This window comes from Chamaea fasciata, unplaced genomic scaffold (assembly GCF_029207755.1).
Source record: "Chamaea fasciata isolate MVZ Bird 193981 ecotype frontalis unplaced genomic scaffold, bChaFas1.0.hap1 SCAF_3, whole genome shotgun sequence".
In the NCBI taxonomy this organism is placed as follows: Eukaryota; Metazoa; Chordata; class Aves; order Passeriformes; family Sylviidae; genus Chamaea; species Chamaea fasciata.
In genome coordinates, this window is record NW_027094088.1 from 108,564,987 (window position 1) to 108,581,155 (window position 16,169).

The window sequence follows — 16,169 nt, forward strand, 5'->3', positions numbered from 1 at the left end:
TCCCATCCCATCCCATCCCATCCCATCCCATCCCATCCCATCCCATCCCATCCCATCCCACCTGACTTCCCCCAATCCCACTTCACCCTCAGGGTGGGGGCACCGACACCTTGAGGGAGAGCAGCTTTGCCACACGAACACAAACACACTGCCTGGTTCCTACCGCTCCCTGTGTGTTGGGGTGTCACCAGCGCCTGCCCTGGCTCACTTGCGTCCCCTCGCTGCCCAGTGCCACTCATCTGTCCTACTCACCCTGTCCTATGTCCCTCTCACCTGACCTCACTCACCTGTCACTTGTCCTCGTTCATCCCTTGTCCCCACACATCCCCTGCCCGGCTCGCCATGCCCCGCTCATCTGTCCCCGTACATCCCCCGTGCCCTCTCCTCTGTCCCCTATCCCCTCACGGGCCCCGCCGGTCACCGATTCCCGGCGCGTCGCCGTGGGACTAGGGGCGTGGCCAAGGGTGTGGGAGGCGGGATCAACGCGCTTCTCGCGTTCTCATTTGTGATTCATGCTGCCTGTTTAGGCGGGAGCGCTGCTGATTGGGCCGCCTCGTCCTCCACCTTGGCGGGCGCGGCGCGGGCGGGCGCGGGGTGTTCTGAGGGAGCTTTGGGCGCGGAGCGCAGCGGACTCCGGGCGGGCAGGAACGGGCGAGCGAGCCGCAGGTAAGGGCACGGCCGCCTCCCCAGGATTCCTTCCCCGCCGGGGCCGCAGCGCTGTCCCGCAGACCTGGGTTATGCAACCGCCCCGCGGTCCTGCCCCGGTGCCGCGCAGCCCTCGGGGCTCCTTCCACCCGCGGCTCTCGGGGCGCGGGGGATGCGCGGCGAGCCCGCGGCCGCCCCTCGGGGGGTTCGGGGCCGGTGCCTCCCCCGGTGGGATGCGGAGGAGCTCCTGGGGAGGGATGGGGGCGTGGGAAGGGGGTTTGCGGCCGTGCTGGGAGCAGGTCGGGGTCGCGGCGATGCGGTCCCGGAGCGGGCGCTCGGGCAGCTCCGCGCTGGGCTGCGCCGGGAGCCCTGAGAGTGAGAGAGGCTCTTCTCGGGCTTCTTTAAACTTGGCTGCCGTAGCCGGGGGGGAATGGCTTTGAAGTGAAGGAAGGTTGGTTTAGATTAAATATAAGGGATAAGTTCTTTACTGTGAGGCTGTTGAGGCACTGCCTCACCTATGCCAATAGGTTGCCCAGAGAAGATGTGAATGCCCCATCCCTGGAAGTGTCCAAAGCCAACCTGGCATGGGGCTTAGAGCAACCTGGGATAGTGAAAGGTGTTCCTGCCCGTGGCAGGGCGTTGGAACGAGATGGTTTTTAATATCCCTTCCAACCCAAACCGTTCTATGATTCAGTGATCCCAAGCCAGTATCATTTGATGCTTATGTAATATGTAGCTCTCCAAACTTGCTGGTTTGGGATTTTTTTTCCCTCACCTCTCCTAGTTTCTTTTGTACCTCTTTAAAATATTGTGTTCCTTTATTATTTGAGTTTGGAGTTTAATGAAGGTTCCTCAAAACAAATGTATAATAAGTTGATATATACAGCTGATAGAAATCATATAAATGAGAATTGTAGTTTAATCAGGGGTTATACTTTACACCAGCTTCTGTCTTCAGCTTTCAAGTTTTGCCCTTGGAAATGATTTGGTCTTTTAGCTAGTTAGAGTGGCTGCCCTGATGAAAAGGAAAACTCCTATTCTATGAAAACACATGATTAGTGTAAAGAAACTGCTGCATTTATTCTTGCAGTGAAACGAAATGATATGGTTGCCCATCATCCTTGAACAGATGGAAGTCTGAATACTGTGAGAATATAAAACATTACAGAAAACTGCTAACACCTCTCAGTAAACAAGGACAGAAGAAGATTTTCTGTAGATGATCATATCTGGTAACTAGTCTTTGGTCCCTTTAACAGCAGGATCTGTCCTATCCTCCTTAAACTTCCAAAATTGTCAGCTGTGTGATAGTTTGTCTGTGCTTTTCCAAGTATCGTAGTTTGTGTTCAGATTCAGTAGCTTGGTTTGTCGTTGTGTTGAAAACGTTTGTCATTGCACTGGTGTCCTTAATTTATTTACTAATTTATTTATAAATTACTTGATTGTGCTAGCAGGAAATCGTTTTAGAGGAGGAAACTTTGAAGTTTTATTCCAAGTCATCATTGTGTCCTGAGTGTCTTCTAGGACTTAAGCCCTGTGAATGACTCCTGTTGCAGGTAGTTCTGGCTAAGATTTGGGGCACAGCTCTGAATTTCAGTTACAAGCTGGAGGGCTGCTGGACGAGTGTTCCACTGACCCCTGCCTGAGGTGACAGCTCTGGCTGAAGGCCAGTGACGCTCTAATGCTGTGTGCCCCTTATAAAACTGGCTTGCTTTAAATAGATTAGCATAGAGGCCAAGTGAAGGTGATTAGGAAGCTTGTTCTGGTTTCTTTGTGTTTGGAGAGGCTTTTTTTTTTTTTTTTCCCTTTGAATACCTTAATGTTGTCATGGTTACTGTAGTGCCCAATTGATCGAAGCTCAGCTTCTTGACTTTAAGAACAACACAGGGAATCTTCACATCTGGCTTTGGCTGCTCCAAAGTGTCACCTTCGTGTTGTGCAGTGGGACTGGAATTTTGGCTTGATTGGGTTCACCAGCACCTCCTGGATTGTTTTCCAGATGCAGATGCTCAGCAAGGCGATGCCAGATGAATCCCTTTGTGGTCTCAGGACACATCTCTGGCGTGGGAGGCACAGCTGAACCTTCAGGGTGATGTGCACATCTTGGACTGCTTGAGCTGACCACTCCTGCTTTAGAGGAATAAAACTGAATAGTCCCTTTGGATGTTAAAAGCTTCCAAAAATAGTTCCAAAGTCTCAGCTAAATTTAATGCGGCTAGAATGTCAATAGAAAGGATTAGAACATTTGGGATTTGCACCCGTTAGCATTTAGAAAAAAAAAAATTAAAATCCTCTTCCTCATATCTGCCACTTTTGTAAGAGGAAAAGTGGAAATTGGCACCATTTTTGTGTGGTGCTAACCAAACTGGAGCTCAGATGTGAGTGGACTTCCCTGTAGTGGTAATTTTTATTCCTGTGAGGGAATTTGCCCAGGTGGGAGATCGGGGTGAAGCTGTGGGAGGGAGTCACTACAGTCCTTGTTGCTGCAAAGGTTCATTAATCCTGTCATGTGAGGTCCAGTTCTGCTCTTTCTAATTAAGTAAAAAGCCTCTATTTAAATCCATAGGAGCTTTCCATAGTGAAGAATTAGCACCATTAAAAATAATGCTCATCTCCAGTGTTCATTGTGCAGAGTGGAATGAAATTCCAGTAAGTTACTGTGTGACCTTCCCTGTTACATTTGTGCTTTCTGACAGAGCCTTCGGTGTGGGGCCAGTTGGCTTCAGCAGGAGATGCAGACACCACTGAAATTGGTGGCTGTGCTACTGTAAAGTCAGTGAATATTTTAAGGAAAAAATTTGTCCTTCAGTAAAATCTTATTCACTGGGTTTGATTTTTCCCCCTCCTGCCTCTCCCCTGCCTTTGAATTATGGTAAAAATTGCTTTTCTGGGGCTGTTTGGTTTTTTTTTTTTCAGTAGAAGCCAAGATAGAATCCCTACACTTCTCCTGGACTCTTCTAGAAAAGCAACTGTAACTTTTCTTGGTTTGTTTTTTTCTCCAAATTTTCTTAATTCCTGCAGATTATGGTTTCCAGGTTTGCACTCAGGACTCAATAATACTTCTAGTTTATAGTGATTATATTTAAAGCTTCTATTTGTAACATTTTGTTTGCTTTATTCTATTTTTAGTCATGTTGTTTGTCATGGCAAGCAGTGTTTAATAAAAAAAAGTAAAGTTCCCTTGTGATTTCAAGAGATATGTGCCTGTTTCTTGATGTCCCTCAGGAATTCTTTTTAAAAACTCTCAATGCAGGGAAATGTTCACCAAGGAAATGCCTTATTAGTTTCCATAAAAACAGTGGATAAATCTGTAAATGCACGGTGATATAGAAGGCATTGGTCCACTCAGACACTTCATATACTCAAATTATCATTCAATACAATTTCTGCTGGGGGTTTTGGCTCTGCGGGGATCTGACTTCATGAGAAGATGTTCATCTTTACCCTTTCAGTTTTACACTAAATAAGTGTAATATTTCAAAGGGAAACTTCAGTGAGCTACTGCTGTTTTCCAGTGAATATAATTTTCTACTGGCCTCTGTTAATTTTAATTAGAGGTGTACTGTGTCTAAAAATAGTGAGGTAACAGAATGAACACAGAGCTCCCACGTGGAATCTCTACAGAGATTTTGGTCACAGCATCTCCAGTGCTGAGCGCTGACATGACCTGAGCTGTGCCAGTGGGAAAGGCCTTTGCCTTGTGTTTGGAGCTGTCCCAAACCTTTGCACAGCTGGAGGAGAGATTCAAAGTAACCCACATCAGAGTGGAGTGATGTGTGGGGTGTGGGAGGGAAGTGGCTGCTTGTGGTTCTCCAAGGGTTAAAAGCTGAGGGTCCAAACCTTCCACCAGATTCAGAAATAACACAGATAACATTCGGGTGTGCCTTAAATAAAGGGAATAAATGGATGTGGCATAAAGTACTCAGCTTTAGCTGGAGGTTTTATGAAGTTGTTTGGCTCAGGTTTGAATCTGCCTCAGTGCCCTACACTTCTCAAGGGAACAGTCCTGACAGAGTTTGCTGTCATGATCCCAGTTAAGATTTTGGATAATTTAGCATCAATATTGGTACTGGATAGTGCCTATATTAATGTATTTTTTTTTAATGGCATTGCCAGTTCTTTTGAAATTCTGTATGGTGACTTCTGGTATCTCAAGTATTTGTAAAATCTGATTTGGGAGGGGAGGAGCAAATGCATAACTCGGTTTGAACTCATTGCATTTTAAAAGGAAGATAAGTAGAGTTTTCTATTATGTGGGTGGTTTTTTTGGTTGTTGGTTTTTTTTTTGTTGTTGTTGTTGTTTGTTTTTTTAATATAAAAAGGATCCTAAGGGGATGAAGTTAACTTATTTTGTCAGAAGCTGTGGAAAGGAGCTTTAACATAAATAGGAATGAGATCCAGTGATTGTATTATTGTAACATAAAACATTACTTTTAATTTGGCTTATTTTATATGGAAATCCAGTTCATGGATGATACATGACTTAGAATTAATTGTTTTAAGGGATTTGAAATGTAAATTCTTTTGTTCTAAATTAGTTGAATAATTGGAAAGAGAATTTTTTTTTTTTTTGTCAGAGGACTACCTGAAGTGGCTAAGTAATTTCAAAGAAGCAACAAAACACTGCCAACAACATGATACCTGTGCCTTAAGGTTTGGCAGACATAATAATGGATATGTAATTATGATTTTTTACATATCTATGTAAATTTTTGTATGTGTAACATTATTCATAATATGGAAAAATGTAAGATTTCCATCTTATCCCTGAGTATAATCTCTGATTGAAGTCTGCTAACAAATGTTGTTGATTCAGGTATGCTTGTCCCCTCTGATTATTGTTGAGCTCAGACTCACAGGCAGTTTATTTCTCTTGGGGAACATGTATGTATTTAATTAGTGTATTTCTGTTTTAACTGTGGTGCTGTGCTTCCTATGGTGCAGAGCATGGCTGAGGGAAATCTGGCAAACAACAATTACTGCATACAGGTGTTCTTAACCATCCCATCATAAACTGGGCAGAGGATTCAAGGATCAGGTATGAGTTGACTTGCTAGGGGAGGGAACACTAATCAGAACTCTGGGTGTATGTTAAGAGTAGAAGATGCCTGTGCAGGCACAGACACCTACCTGCAAGTCTGGGAAAAGAGCTGGTCAAAAGGCCTGTGAGACGGTGACTTTCTTAAAAAGACTTGGCCAATACCCAAGTCCCACTGCGCAAAAATGTCTCAATAATTGGCTGGAAAAAAAAGAAAAATCAAGCTTTTTCCTATCCAAGAGCTCTAGCAGAACAAGACCACTGCCACATGATGTAAATATTTATTAATTTCTCATCCTGGCTGCTGTTCATTTTATTGCACATGTTCAGTATGTTCATTGCAATTTTATTGGTTAAAAACCTGAACTTCGTGGTTGTAACTTAAAATCCTGTATTGTTTTGTTGTTTGTCCTAGTGCTTTTGCTGAATTTCTAACTTAAAAGCTTTCCTATTCCTAATAATAATTGCATATTTATAATATGGCTCTCCCAAGAGAGAAAAATAAACAACTGTTTGGTGAGGAAGCCTATAGACTTTTCTGACTTCAGTCCATAGATTGAGATTCTTTGCTTCTCTGCACAATTAGCTGTGTTATACCTTGGGAAAGGAGGTATGAAACTTGTTAGCTTTAACATTCATAATCCAAATCCCTACAACTTTAGTGTCTCCAGTGTGACTCTCAGATGGTCAGTGTCTTCCCTGGCTGCAAATTGCCTGCCTGTTGTGAAGGAAATTCTTCCCACAGCCTGGCACAAGTCTGTCCTGCCGTGGAAATTGTGTTTTGTAACACACTGGGCTTGAGATTCATTTCCATAAAGCTAATGACACAGGCTAGACATGATGACAAACTTGCTTAGAGATGATTGTTTTTGGAGGAGATGATTTATTAAAACTTTTGCTAGAGAAAATGCTACATTCTGATGTGAAGTTTCTGGCTGCTGAGGATTTCTTTACAGTATTTCCTTGGATGTGTTTACCATGAAATGTACAGTAATACAAAATTTAAGTGAGTTGGTTCAAATACCAGAGGCAATGTTGCTGTGATGGTGAGCTCTCCTACACTTAAGGTGTACTGCTGAACATGTAGCCATCTCTTCTGCCATTTGTTCAGGCTTTTTCTTTCCAATTAGAATTTAATTTCTAAGCTGAAATTAGTTGGAGGTAGTTGTGCTAATAGTGGGCTGAGCTGCTGAAAGGAAAGTGTGTATTTGATAGCCTGAAAACCCATCCTCAGGTTAACACAGCACCTTTGAGCATGGCTTCAGCTTTTGTGCTTGAGAACTTGTCATTAGCCCTGAGACTCTAGCAATAACAATTACTGATATTTCCATAACCTTATGCTATGGAATGATGTGCTCTGTCATCAGCCTAATCTCATTTCAGAGCAGAGGTTATATGAAAGGCACAGCCATGACAAATTAGCTTCATAATTTAGCTTTACTGAGATTAAGTGTAATAAACCCATATGGTTTAATTTTGGACAGCAGTCCTATATAGTGTGTTTGAGCTAATATTTACAGCTATTTATAGAGAACAGCAAGTATTCAAGAGAGCAAGGGCAGAGAAGAACAGATGAGCTTGCTGAGTTTATGTAACTCTCTAAATGCTTGTGTTAGGAGGGGAAGCAGCTAATGATGGCATGTTGTTATTGAAAGAAACAAATAAAAGGGAATAGATTATTATCCAGTAAACTTCTAGGTAACTTACTGGGGCTGTGTAGATGTGATAGGTTGATGTCTACTAAGGACTGCTAAATACCTGATTTTATACTAATTAACACACTGATCATTAATTGGACTTTGACTTACTCCCCTTGGCTGGCATGAAGCTTTCTCTCATAACAACAGTAGTGATACCTTTTAATGTATGGGCTCATGATGTGTGCCTCTCATTTTGTGTGCCTTAAAACTAACTACCTTTCTACGCTGATACATTTGGGATAAAGGCTCCAAAGTCAGCAGGACTTTGCCCAAAGTGCTGAAAGTCATCTTGAGTCCACTCTTCCCTTAACTTTATTTGCTTCCTGGTGTGATTAAGATGCAAATAAATTGCTAATGGGCTTTGAAAACCAGTGTAAATTCTGTACTTAAACTGTAGAAGAAATTTGCTGTAGCAGAGATGTGTCTTGGTTGTACTGGTTTTTGATGATGCCATGTTCATTCTCCTTCCCATAAGGGTGTTTTGTTTTGTTTTTTTGATGCCTGGTTTAAATTTCAAAATTATTTTCAAAGTTTCTCTTACCCTGGGCATTGAGCTGGCTGCAGACTCAGAAGCATCAGCAGCCTTCCCAGGAACAAACATGATTCTCTTAAACCCAAATACAGCACGGTGTTTTCTCACAGGGCAAGGGGCCCTTAAATAATATCTCTTCTGCTTGTGTTCAGAAGCTTGTACTGGTATGTTTAGGCCTTTTCTGTGCTAATAAATGAAGTTAAAGCCAAGTCCCTGTTTGAACCTTGGTGAGACTGGTCTTAGTGCCCTGTGTCAGAGGCCAGTTTTTGCCTTGAAATAGTGTGAAATTTACTTTCTACAAACGGAACCCCCAGAACTTAAGAATCTCTAGGTTACCTCGTGTATATGGAGTGTTTCAATCTGTTGTGTAACTATGTGATGTTCTCTTCTCTGTGCTGCCAGGGATGAGGGGAGACTCTTACTTCTTTGGCCAGCGGGGCCTTGGCCACTATGGCTGCATCCCAGAGGATGGAGGACAGTTCCTACTCTACTCTATCAATGGGGACAACGGCCTGAAGAGATGTTTTGCAGAGGAAGATTTTCATGAAATAATTGATTTCAACGATCTCCCAAATTCTCTCTTCGCCTGTAATGTTCACCAATCTGTGTTTGAGGATGAGGACAGTAAGGTACAGTGTCTGTTTCCAAGTTTTCCCTGTGAGATAAACCTGTGCTTTATATCTGTTTATTGCACTCAGTGAAACAGTTTAATCTGTCCCGTGCAACGAAACTTGATCACAAATATGACTCCTTTCTAAGGTGACAACAACATTCTGCTTTGATGTTTATTTCAAGAGCTTAAAAGCCTTTTTGTCAGTTGAGGTGATGAAAAAATGCTTTTCTTTTGTTGAGATTTGCAGAATACTGAAATGGAGGTTTTGTGTCTTCATGGCAAACTTGGCTGCAGGGATAGTGGGAATGGCAAAGTCAAACATGTGATGGCTGTTCTTGCTTGCTGATCACAGATCACTGAGATGGGAGGCTGCCTTTCTGTGTTTTCTCACAGAATTAGAGAATCCTGAGGTTGGAAAAGAACTTTAAGATTGAGTCCAACCATTAGCCCAGCACTGCCAAGCCCACCACTAAACTGTGTCCCCAAGTGCCACACATCTTTTAAACCCCTTCAGGGCTGGTGACTCAACCCGTTCTCTGGGCAGCCTGTTCCAATGCTTGACAATCCTTTTGGTGGATAATCTTTTCCTAATATCCAAGCTCTGTCTCCCCTGGCATGCCTTGAGACCTTTTTCTTATGTCTTACTGATTGCTAATTTGGATAAGAGACCACTACCTGCCTCACCCCAACCTCCTTTTATGTACTTGTAGAGAAGAGAGGTAAGGTCTGGTGTGGTTTAAATTATCTCTAATACTGTGTTCTCACTGTCATTCACTTCAGATTTTCTAGATAAAAAGACATGAGAAACTTCATGAAAATATTTTGAACTCTGCAATTAATCTAAAACAACGTGGTCTTAAGATAATAATAATAATAACGATAACAAATCAACTCTTGCAGGAAGCATTCAGTTCCTTTCTTAGTCTAGTATTCTCTCTGACTGAGACTTCAGGAATATAAAACTGATCGCTTGGGGCTTTATTGTCTGATGAAATGAGTCTGAGCTAATTGTTATAGGCACATCTGAAGCTACTTGAGTGTCCTGTTCAGAATTTTCAATTCAGAAACAAGTTGGCAGTGGTACAGTGGGTTTTGCCTGAAACTGTCTGAGGTGTTCAGATAAAACTACAAAAGCACTGGGACCAGAGCTGGCCAGAATGGACAATGACTTTTTACTGGGGGGATTACCAGATAAAAGAGGAATAAAACAAGACTTCTAAGGATACAGGCTTCCTGTTAAAGGTACTGAAAGTAGTGTCTGGTGAGGCTGCACAAGTGGAATTATTTGGGTTTAGTTTTTTGGCATTTTTCTCTTCTGTAATAATGTCTTGTGTATGTTTGAGTAATACAGACTAGTGCTGTGATGAGTTTTAAAATGGACATTTCTGTATTAGAAATTCTACACTCTAAATTGGAATTCTGAAAAACAGTGCCCTATTTTATTGAATAGGCCTTTTGCTAATAAGCATCTTGCATTTACATTCTACCATTTCCCAGAATTTTCTCACCATCTGGTAGTGCACTTGACTAAAGTTGAAAGGGTCTGAAAGTCCAGTTTTAAAGGAAGAAAACAGAAGCCCACCTGGAAGTAGAAAATCTCTCTCTCCACCCTGCAGAGATTCTATCCCCACTTGCTCCTGAGCTTTCCCTTTTGAGAGCTGTGTTCTGGCATTTAGCTGATGGCTTAGTTAGAAAATGGAATGGGTGATTATGTAAGTATGTGGGATAGCAATCCCCAAAGACTTGCAGGACTTAAGGATGTGTCTTAAGAATAGCAGCTGGGCTGTGGAGGTGGATGTGCTGTGCCACGTGCAGGTCTGTAAATGCCCTGTCCGTGCTGTGGGTTGAGCAGCTCTGTGTGCAGGTAAGTGGTTACCCCTGTAAATCTCTGTTTAACAGGACAGGATTAGCTTCAGATTTCTCATTAAATCCAAGAACCTGGGGAGTTGATTATGGTTTTTATTATTCCTGCAGAACATGTACTTGTGTTCCCAGTTGATTAATACCCATAATCCTTTCTATTAATAACTGTTGCTGCAAGATAAGAGCACACATGAATTCAAAATAAAATATTGTCAAGTTGCAAAGCTAAATTTTAAAATCTCACATGATCACTATTCATAAACAGTGCCAACAGTCATATCTTCAATTATGTATTGATCCAAAGTATATGTAATGGTATGCTAAACTTCTAAAAAGTATGTACTACAATAGTAGTTATATCTAAAATTGCTTAATTGTGGTGTTCATTCTACAGAAAGTAAAGCTTTTTGCAATGTATTTTTCACTTTTATTCTTGACCTGCACTTTTAGGAGGAAAGTGAAGGTATGATTGGAAGTTACAAGTTAGCTAGTAAAGGAAGCCAGAGAAAACCCCTCCTGGTAAATGGCTGGTTTGATTGGGTGTGGAAAGTTCTGAGTGGCTTTAGCATGGAGCAGCATTAATGTAAAGAAGTTACTCTGTCAGTTCTAAAGTTACATTGTCTGAAGTGTCTAAGGGGCTGAAATGTCCAGTTCAAAGTTCTAATACTCTAATATCTAAGCAATACACTCACTAAAGACAGGTTTTAGTATGAAGGCATTTAACTGCTTTGTATCAGATACAGGGTAAATTCCAGACTGTGCTGGAATGTGGACTTGCAGCAGCTACTGGTGGCACGTACACCTGTGCTGGGGATAAGCTGATTTGATTTGTTCTGGGTCTTGTGTCAGAAATACCCTTTCACCAGTGTTGTGTGTCTACAATCCCTCTTAGAAGGGATTCTGTCTCCTGTCAAAAGCAATGATGGCACCTGCAGGGAGCCTGAGTTCAGATTTTCATTTTCTGAAGGTGAGGAATTCTGGCAGTTGAAGGCTATGTCCTTTGCAAGGAAAGACACAGGCTTGGGTTTTCTCCTGGCTGGCACCCTGAGGTCTCAACATCCTGAGCCTGAAGAGTTGTGGACTCTGGGGTCTGAAGATGAGTTTGTCATCAGGCTTCAAGGAAGCTGCTTGGAACTGACTGCCCTGAAACACTGAAGAGAAGGGGAATATAGATTAATGGTACCTACAACTGATCTTGCTTCAGTAACAGAGCATCTGGTCAAAAAATATTTCCCTACCTTCCAGGCTGTGTTCTTGGAAGGAAACGTGTGCTGGGATCAGGGGAATGCCCCAGATAACTGCGTCGACAATATGGGCATTTAAGGATTTGTTTTAGCAGCTTCAGAAGGATAGCAGCTTTCTACAGCTGAGGGGAGGTGGCTTTGCTTATCTCCACTCCCATCATGGACAGCCTGCACCTTCCTATGGAAAATGAAATTGTACCTTCTTTGCAGTGTGCTTGAAATACAGAGTTTTTTAGTTCCTAAAATCCAGCAAAGGTGAGGAGATTATCCAACAGGATAATCTGTTGCAAAACTGGGATCACATTCGGTTGTGCCCCTGTCACTGTCCTCTGTTCTGATCATTTGTTTCGGCATAAAGCTGTTAATGGTAGAGGCAGATTAATTTGGTGTTTTGGAGTGTACAGCACTGACTTGGTTGGGTCATGGAAGTCTTATTGTAAAGAAGCTAAAAATAAAATTTTGCCTTAACCCTGGGTTTTGCCGTATCCATGGGACTATTGATGTGTGAGCGAGATGTGGCAAAATTGACACTTACTTTTGGCTGGTAATGTGACTGAATGGGAGGTGCTGCTCCTTTTAGCTTTCCTGATAAAGCAGCTGTGTTGGTGAGCCAAAGGCCATGACACCGGTAACTCCTGAGGGTGGGTATTCGAGTGTTTCAGCAGTTAATTGCTGCCCATAGCCCTTAAACTCTGGCTAGTAACCCTTTTGTTGTGCTTTTGTTATGCATGTGTCACTGTTTTGTAAACCCAACCTTTCTGTTCTGTGACTCGAACTTCCTTCAGGCTGGGACTGGTAAACACACTGTCAAAGTGAAGCATCTTTGTCTCTTAGGATGGTTTCTTCAGATGCTGTAGTGCCTCGGGAGATGCTTACACAAAGCTGTCATTATTAGAATATGTTTTCATGAGGGAAGGATGTGTTTCCTCAAGCGTTTTAGAAGCTGTATGCTCCTTTTTTTACCATTCTTTTGGCTCAAATTGGAAGGAGCACCGAATAAACTTGATGGTTTTATTTCAGGTAAAGAATGATTCATCAGTTTCTGAGCATTCTAGTTATGGTGAAGCTGCATAGGCAGTGATAGTCAAAGTCCACCAAGTGCTTTTCTTGCCAATGTAATCTAAACCAATAGGGAATAATATTATTATTTCTGCATGAGAAAATACTGATCAAATGTTTCCAGTTCTGGAATTTCTAGCATGAGGAAGACATAGATATACTGGAGGGAGGTCACAGAGATGAAGGGATGGGAGCCTGTCTGCTCTGAAGAAAGGCCAAGGGAGCTGTGCCTGTTGAGCTGGGGAAGGCTCAGTAGGATCTGAGCAGTGTGTGTGAACTCCTAAAGACAGCGTGCAAACAGGGCTGATCCAGACTCTTTTCAGTGGTACCAAGTGCCAGGAACAGAGGCCATGGGCACCAGCTGAAACACGGGAGGTTCCCTCTGAGCATCAGGAAATGCTTTTTTACTGAGGCAGTGATACCACAGGGTGCCCAGGGAGGTGGTGCAGTCTCTCTCTCTCTGTCCATGGAGATACCCCAAAGCTGTTGGACATGGTCCTGGGTAGCTGAGCTCGAGCTGGCCCTGCTTGAGCCAGGGGTGGGCTGGAAAAGATGACCTCCAGAGGTCCTTTCCAGCCTCCTCCAGTCTGTGATTCTGAGACCATCTGTTGAAATGTGTACTAATTCCGATGCAGAGGACCAGTGTGGGAATGCAAGACTGGGGAATTAAGGTGATTAAAAATGCATTTTCTGTACCGTGGGCTTAATGGAGGTAGGGTGGGGCAGGAAGGAGAAAAGTCAAACTATCAAGCCAATGGAAAAGATAATCCTATTTTAATAGAAGGACTTTACTATGAAAACAATTACTATTTTTATGAGGGATTCTTTCACATTACAACTTTATTTACATATATTGGATGATTGCTTGCTCTTACTGCAGAAGCCTCTGTTAAATTTCCTCTGACTTCTTTCTTTTTTTAAGATATATTATTGAACTTGGATCCTGAAAAATATTTTAGGCTCCCTGAGGTGGGTGCTGAAATATTTGTCCAAGGTTGATGCTTTAAGAGGTCTTTGTAGCCTTACTTGTAAAAGCGTTTTTTCCTTTGAACTTGCATTCAGATTTCTCAACAAAGCCCATTTTCATGCTGCTATTTTTACTTTTAAGGTTCAGTGAAAGACGCTGGACTGCTCACTGGTCTGCTGTGTTGTCTTTAACTTTTGTATGTTAATTCTGGAACTGAAACTTTCTCCTGATGCTTTGACTGAAGCAGATAATTGAAATGTGTCTGTTCAGTGCTCCTTTTAAACAAAGTGGAGCCACTCTGTCTGCTGCCATGTGTGAAATGTTTCTTCAGTTCCCTTTTCCTACAGGCAATTCAAGATGATGCTCTGGGAGTCTCTAGGCAGGCTTTGTGTCTGCAGGGGAAGGAAGATCTGTTCCTTTTGACTTGTGTTTTAAGCATCTAGATTGTGAAGTCAGAATCTCTTCGTTCATATTACATCACTGAAGCCTCTAGGTGTTGAGTCATCATTATATTTAGAGGTGGCACACTTCTTTTTAGTCTAATATTAGTATTCAAGCCTGGACCCCGTGGAAGGTCACCCTAGCAAAGATGAAGTCAGGGTCCAAGGCTGGAAAGGAATGCAGGCTTCACTCTGCCTTCCTGGTATACTTGCTGTTGCTTTGTTTTACTTTCAGTTTTTCTACCTTTTAAGGTTGCTGGTACTTGATACGATAGCACTATCAGAAGCTGCCACTTGAAGCAGACTGCCTCATGCTGTGGAATCTACCTACTTTGCTTTGTCCTGCTTTATATAGATGGGATCGGTGTTATTCCCTGGCATTGTGTGAAAATGGAAGTGTTTCTTTACTCTATGCATCTAATAAAATGAAAATACAGAGATCTCACAAGGAGAAGCTGCAGGAGGGATGTCCTTCATGAATCACAGCTGCCCCCTGGGAATCCTATTTTGCACTTTTCCCTGGGTGCTGGTTTGCAGACAGCCAAGCACTGCCTTTTTTTTTTTTTTCTTTTTTTTTCTTTTTTTTTTTTTTTGTATGATCATGGAAGCACTAAAATAAAGCATTAGGAGGCTGTTCTTGCTTTAAGAAATATGCAATCTAAAGTTCTTTTTCCATTGCATTTTTTTCTGTAACTAATTTAAAATACTTTTCCTGTGAACCATCTCTGAGAAATAGTGTTTTGTCTGAAAACTCCTGTTATCTTCCATGCTCTGCATCTGATATTCCAGCTGACTGCTGGAGTGGTAAGCTTGACTTTTTCAGTGTCATTATACAGGTTCTCTCTACAACTGGAAAAAGCTGTTGATATTTGGCCTTAAAATGGCCTCAAACCAAAGGAGGGTAGGTTGACATTAGATATTAAGAAGAAATTCTTTAGTATGAGGGTGGTGAGGCCCTGGCACAGGTTGCCCAGAGAAGATGTGAATGCCCCATCCCTGGATGTGTTCAAGGCCAGCTTGGTTGGAGCTTGAAGCAGCCTGGGATAGTGGAAGGTGTCCTTGCCCATGGCAAGGATTGGAACTAGATCATCTTTTTAGATCCCTTCCAACCCCAACTCTTCTATGATTCTGTATTTGTCATTCATAAACCTCCCTTTTACCTCGTGGTGTAGTTGCTGGACCTTGTTATCCAGCTCTGTGTTGGCACATGGAATGGGATGTGATGTCACAGCTCCTCCCTGTAGCTGTTGTTCCTGTGCTTTGCACACAGGTCGGGTGTGAGTTCTGTTGAGGAGCTCCAATAAGAAAAGCAGTAACTTGCTGAAGGTGGATGTAGTGTAGCATGTGAACTCTCTAAAGATGGCTGGCAGTACACCCACAAAGCATCTCAGTGTCTGAAGCTCCTTGGGTCTCAAGTAACCATAAGGAGCTGAGGTTTTATGGGAGAAGGGGCAGTAGGGAAGTTCACCTTCAATGACATCTAGGATCTGTTGAGTATTCATGCTGGTTCAGAGGCAGAAAATGAGTTAATTTTGATTGGTGTGTTTTGCGTATTCAGAATGTCAATGCATATTTATAAGGGGATGATTTAAGGCTGTTCTTGTAGCTCTTAACAAGACAACTTGCATTTATGTATGTATATAGGGTCTGATGGTAATTTCCTCTGAGGTGATCTGCAGAATTTCCAAAGGAGCTGTAAGGAGTTGTCAGTCTAGTTTAGGCATTCCTTCCATCTTCTCTTGGGTTGTTCTGGAGATTATGCTGTTGGCATGCAGGAATTACCCAGCTCTGAATATTCCTCAATTGCATCACTGTTCAGTCCTGCTCTGAAAATGTGGTTTGGTGTTTTTGTGGCGGTGCTGGTGTTGTTTTCTTTTTAAGCAAAAAAAACCCAAAACAAAAACCCCTCAACCAACAAAATGTTAGTAACAAGTATTTCTGGGTCTGAAAGGCCACTGTCTGTCATGTGGATGCTGTCTAATAATTGTTACAGTACTTGAGGTTATTTTCCCATCCAGGCACAGTGTTCTTGGTAGCACAAATGCCCCAGTTTCAATGGGAGAACGTG

General features: G+C 42.5%; 1 protein-coding gene across 4 annotated transcripts in view; it reads left to right on the forward strand.

Annotated features, from left to right (window-relative positions):
• The first annotated feature begins 602 nt into the window (after window positions 1-602).
• The window catches only part of RCAN2 (regulator of calcineurin 2), an 80,079-nt gene continuing 64,512 nt past the window's right edge, over window positions 603-16,169 (forward strand). For all 4 annotated transcript variants that reach the window (XM_066180046.1, XM_066180047.1, XM_066180048.1 and 1 more), the window contains exons 1-2: window positions 603-666; window positions 8,318-8,544. In XM_066180046.1, the coding sequence (XP_066036143.1) occupies window positions 8,320-8,544 (225 nt within the window). In that variant the 5' untranslated portion in view covers window positions 603-666; window positions 8,318-8,319. The remainder of the gene's footprint in view (window positions 667-8,317; window positions 8,545-16,169) is intronic.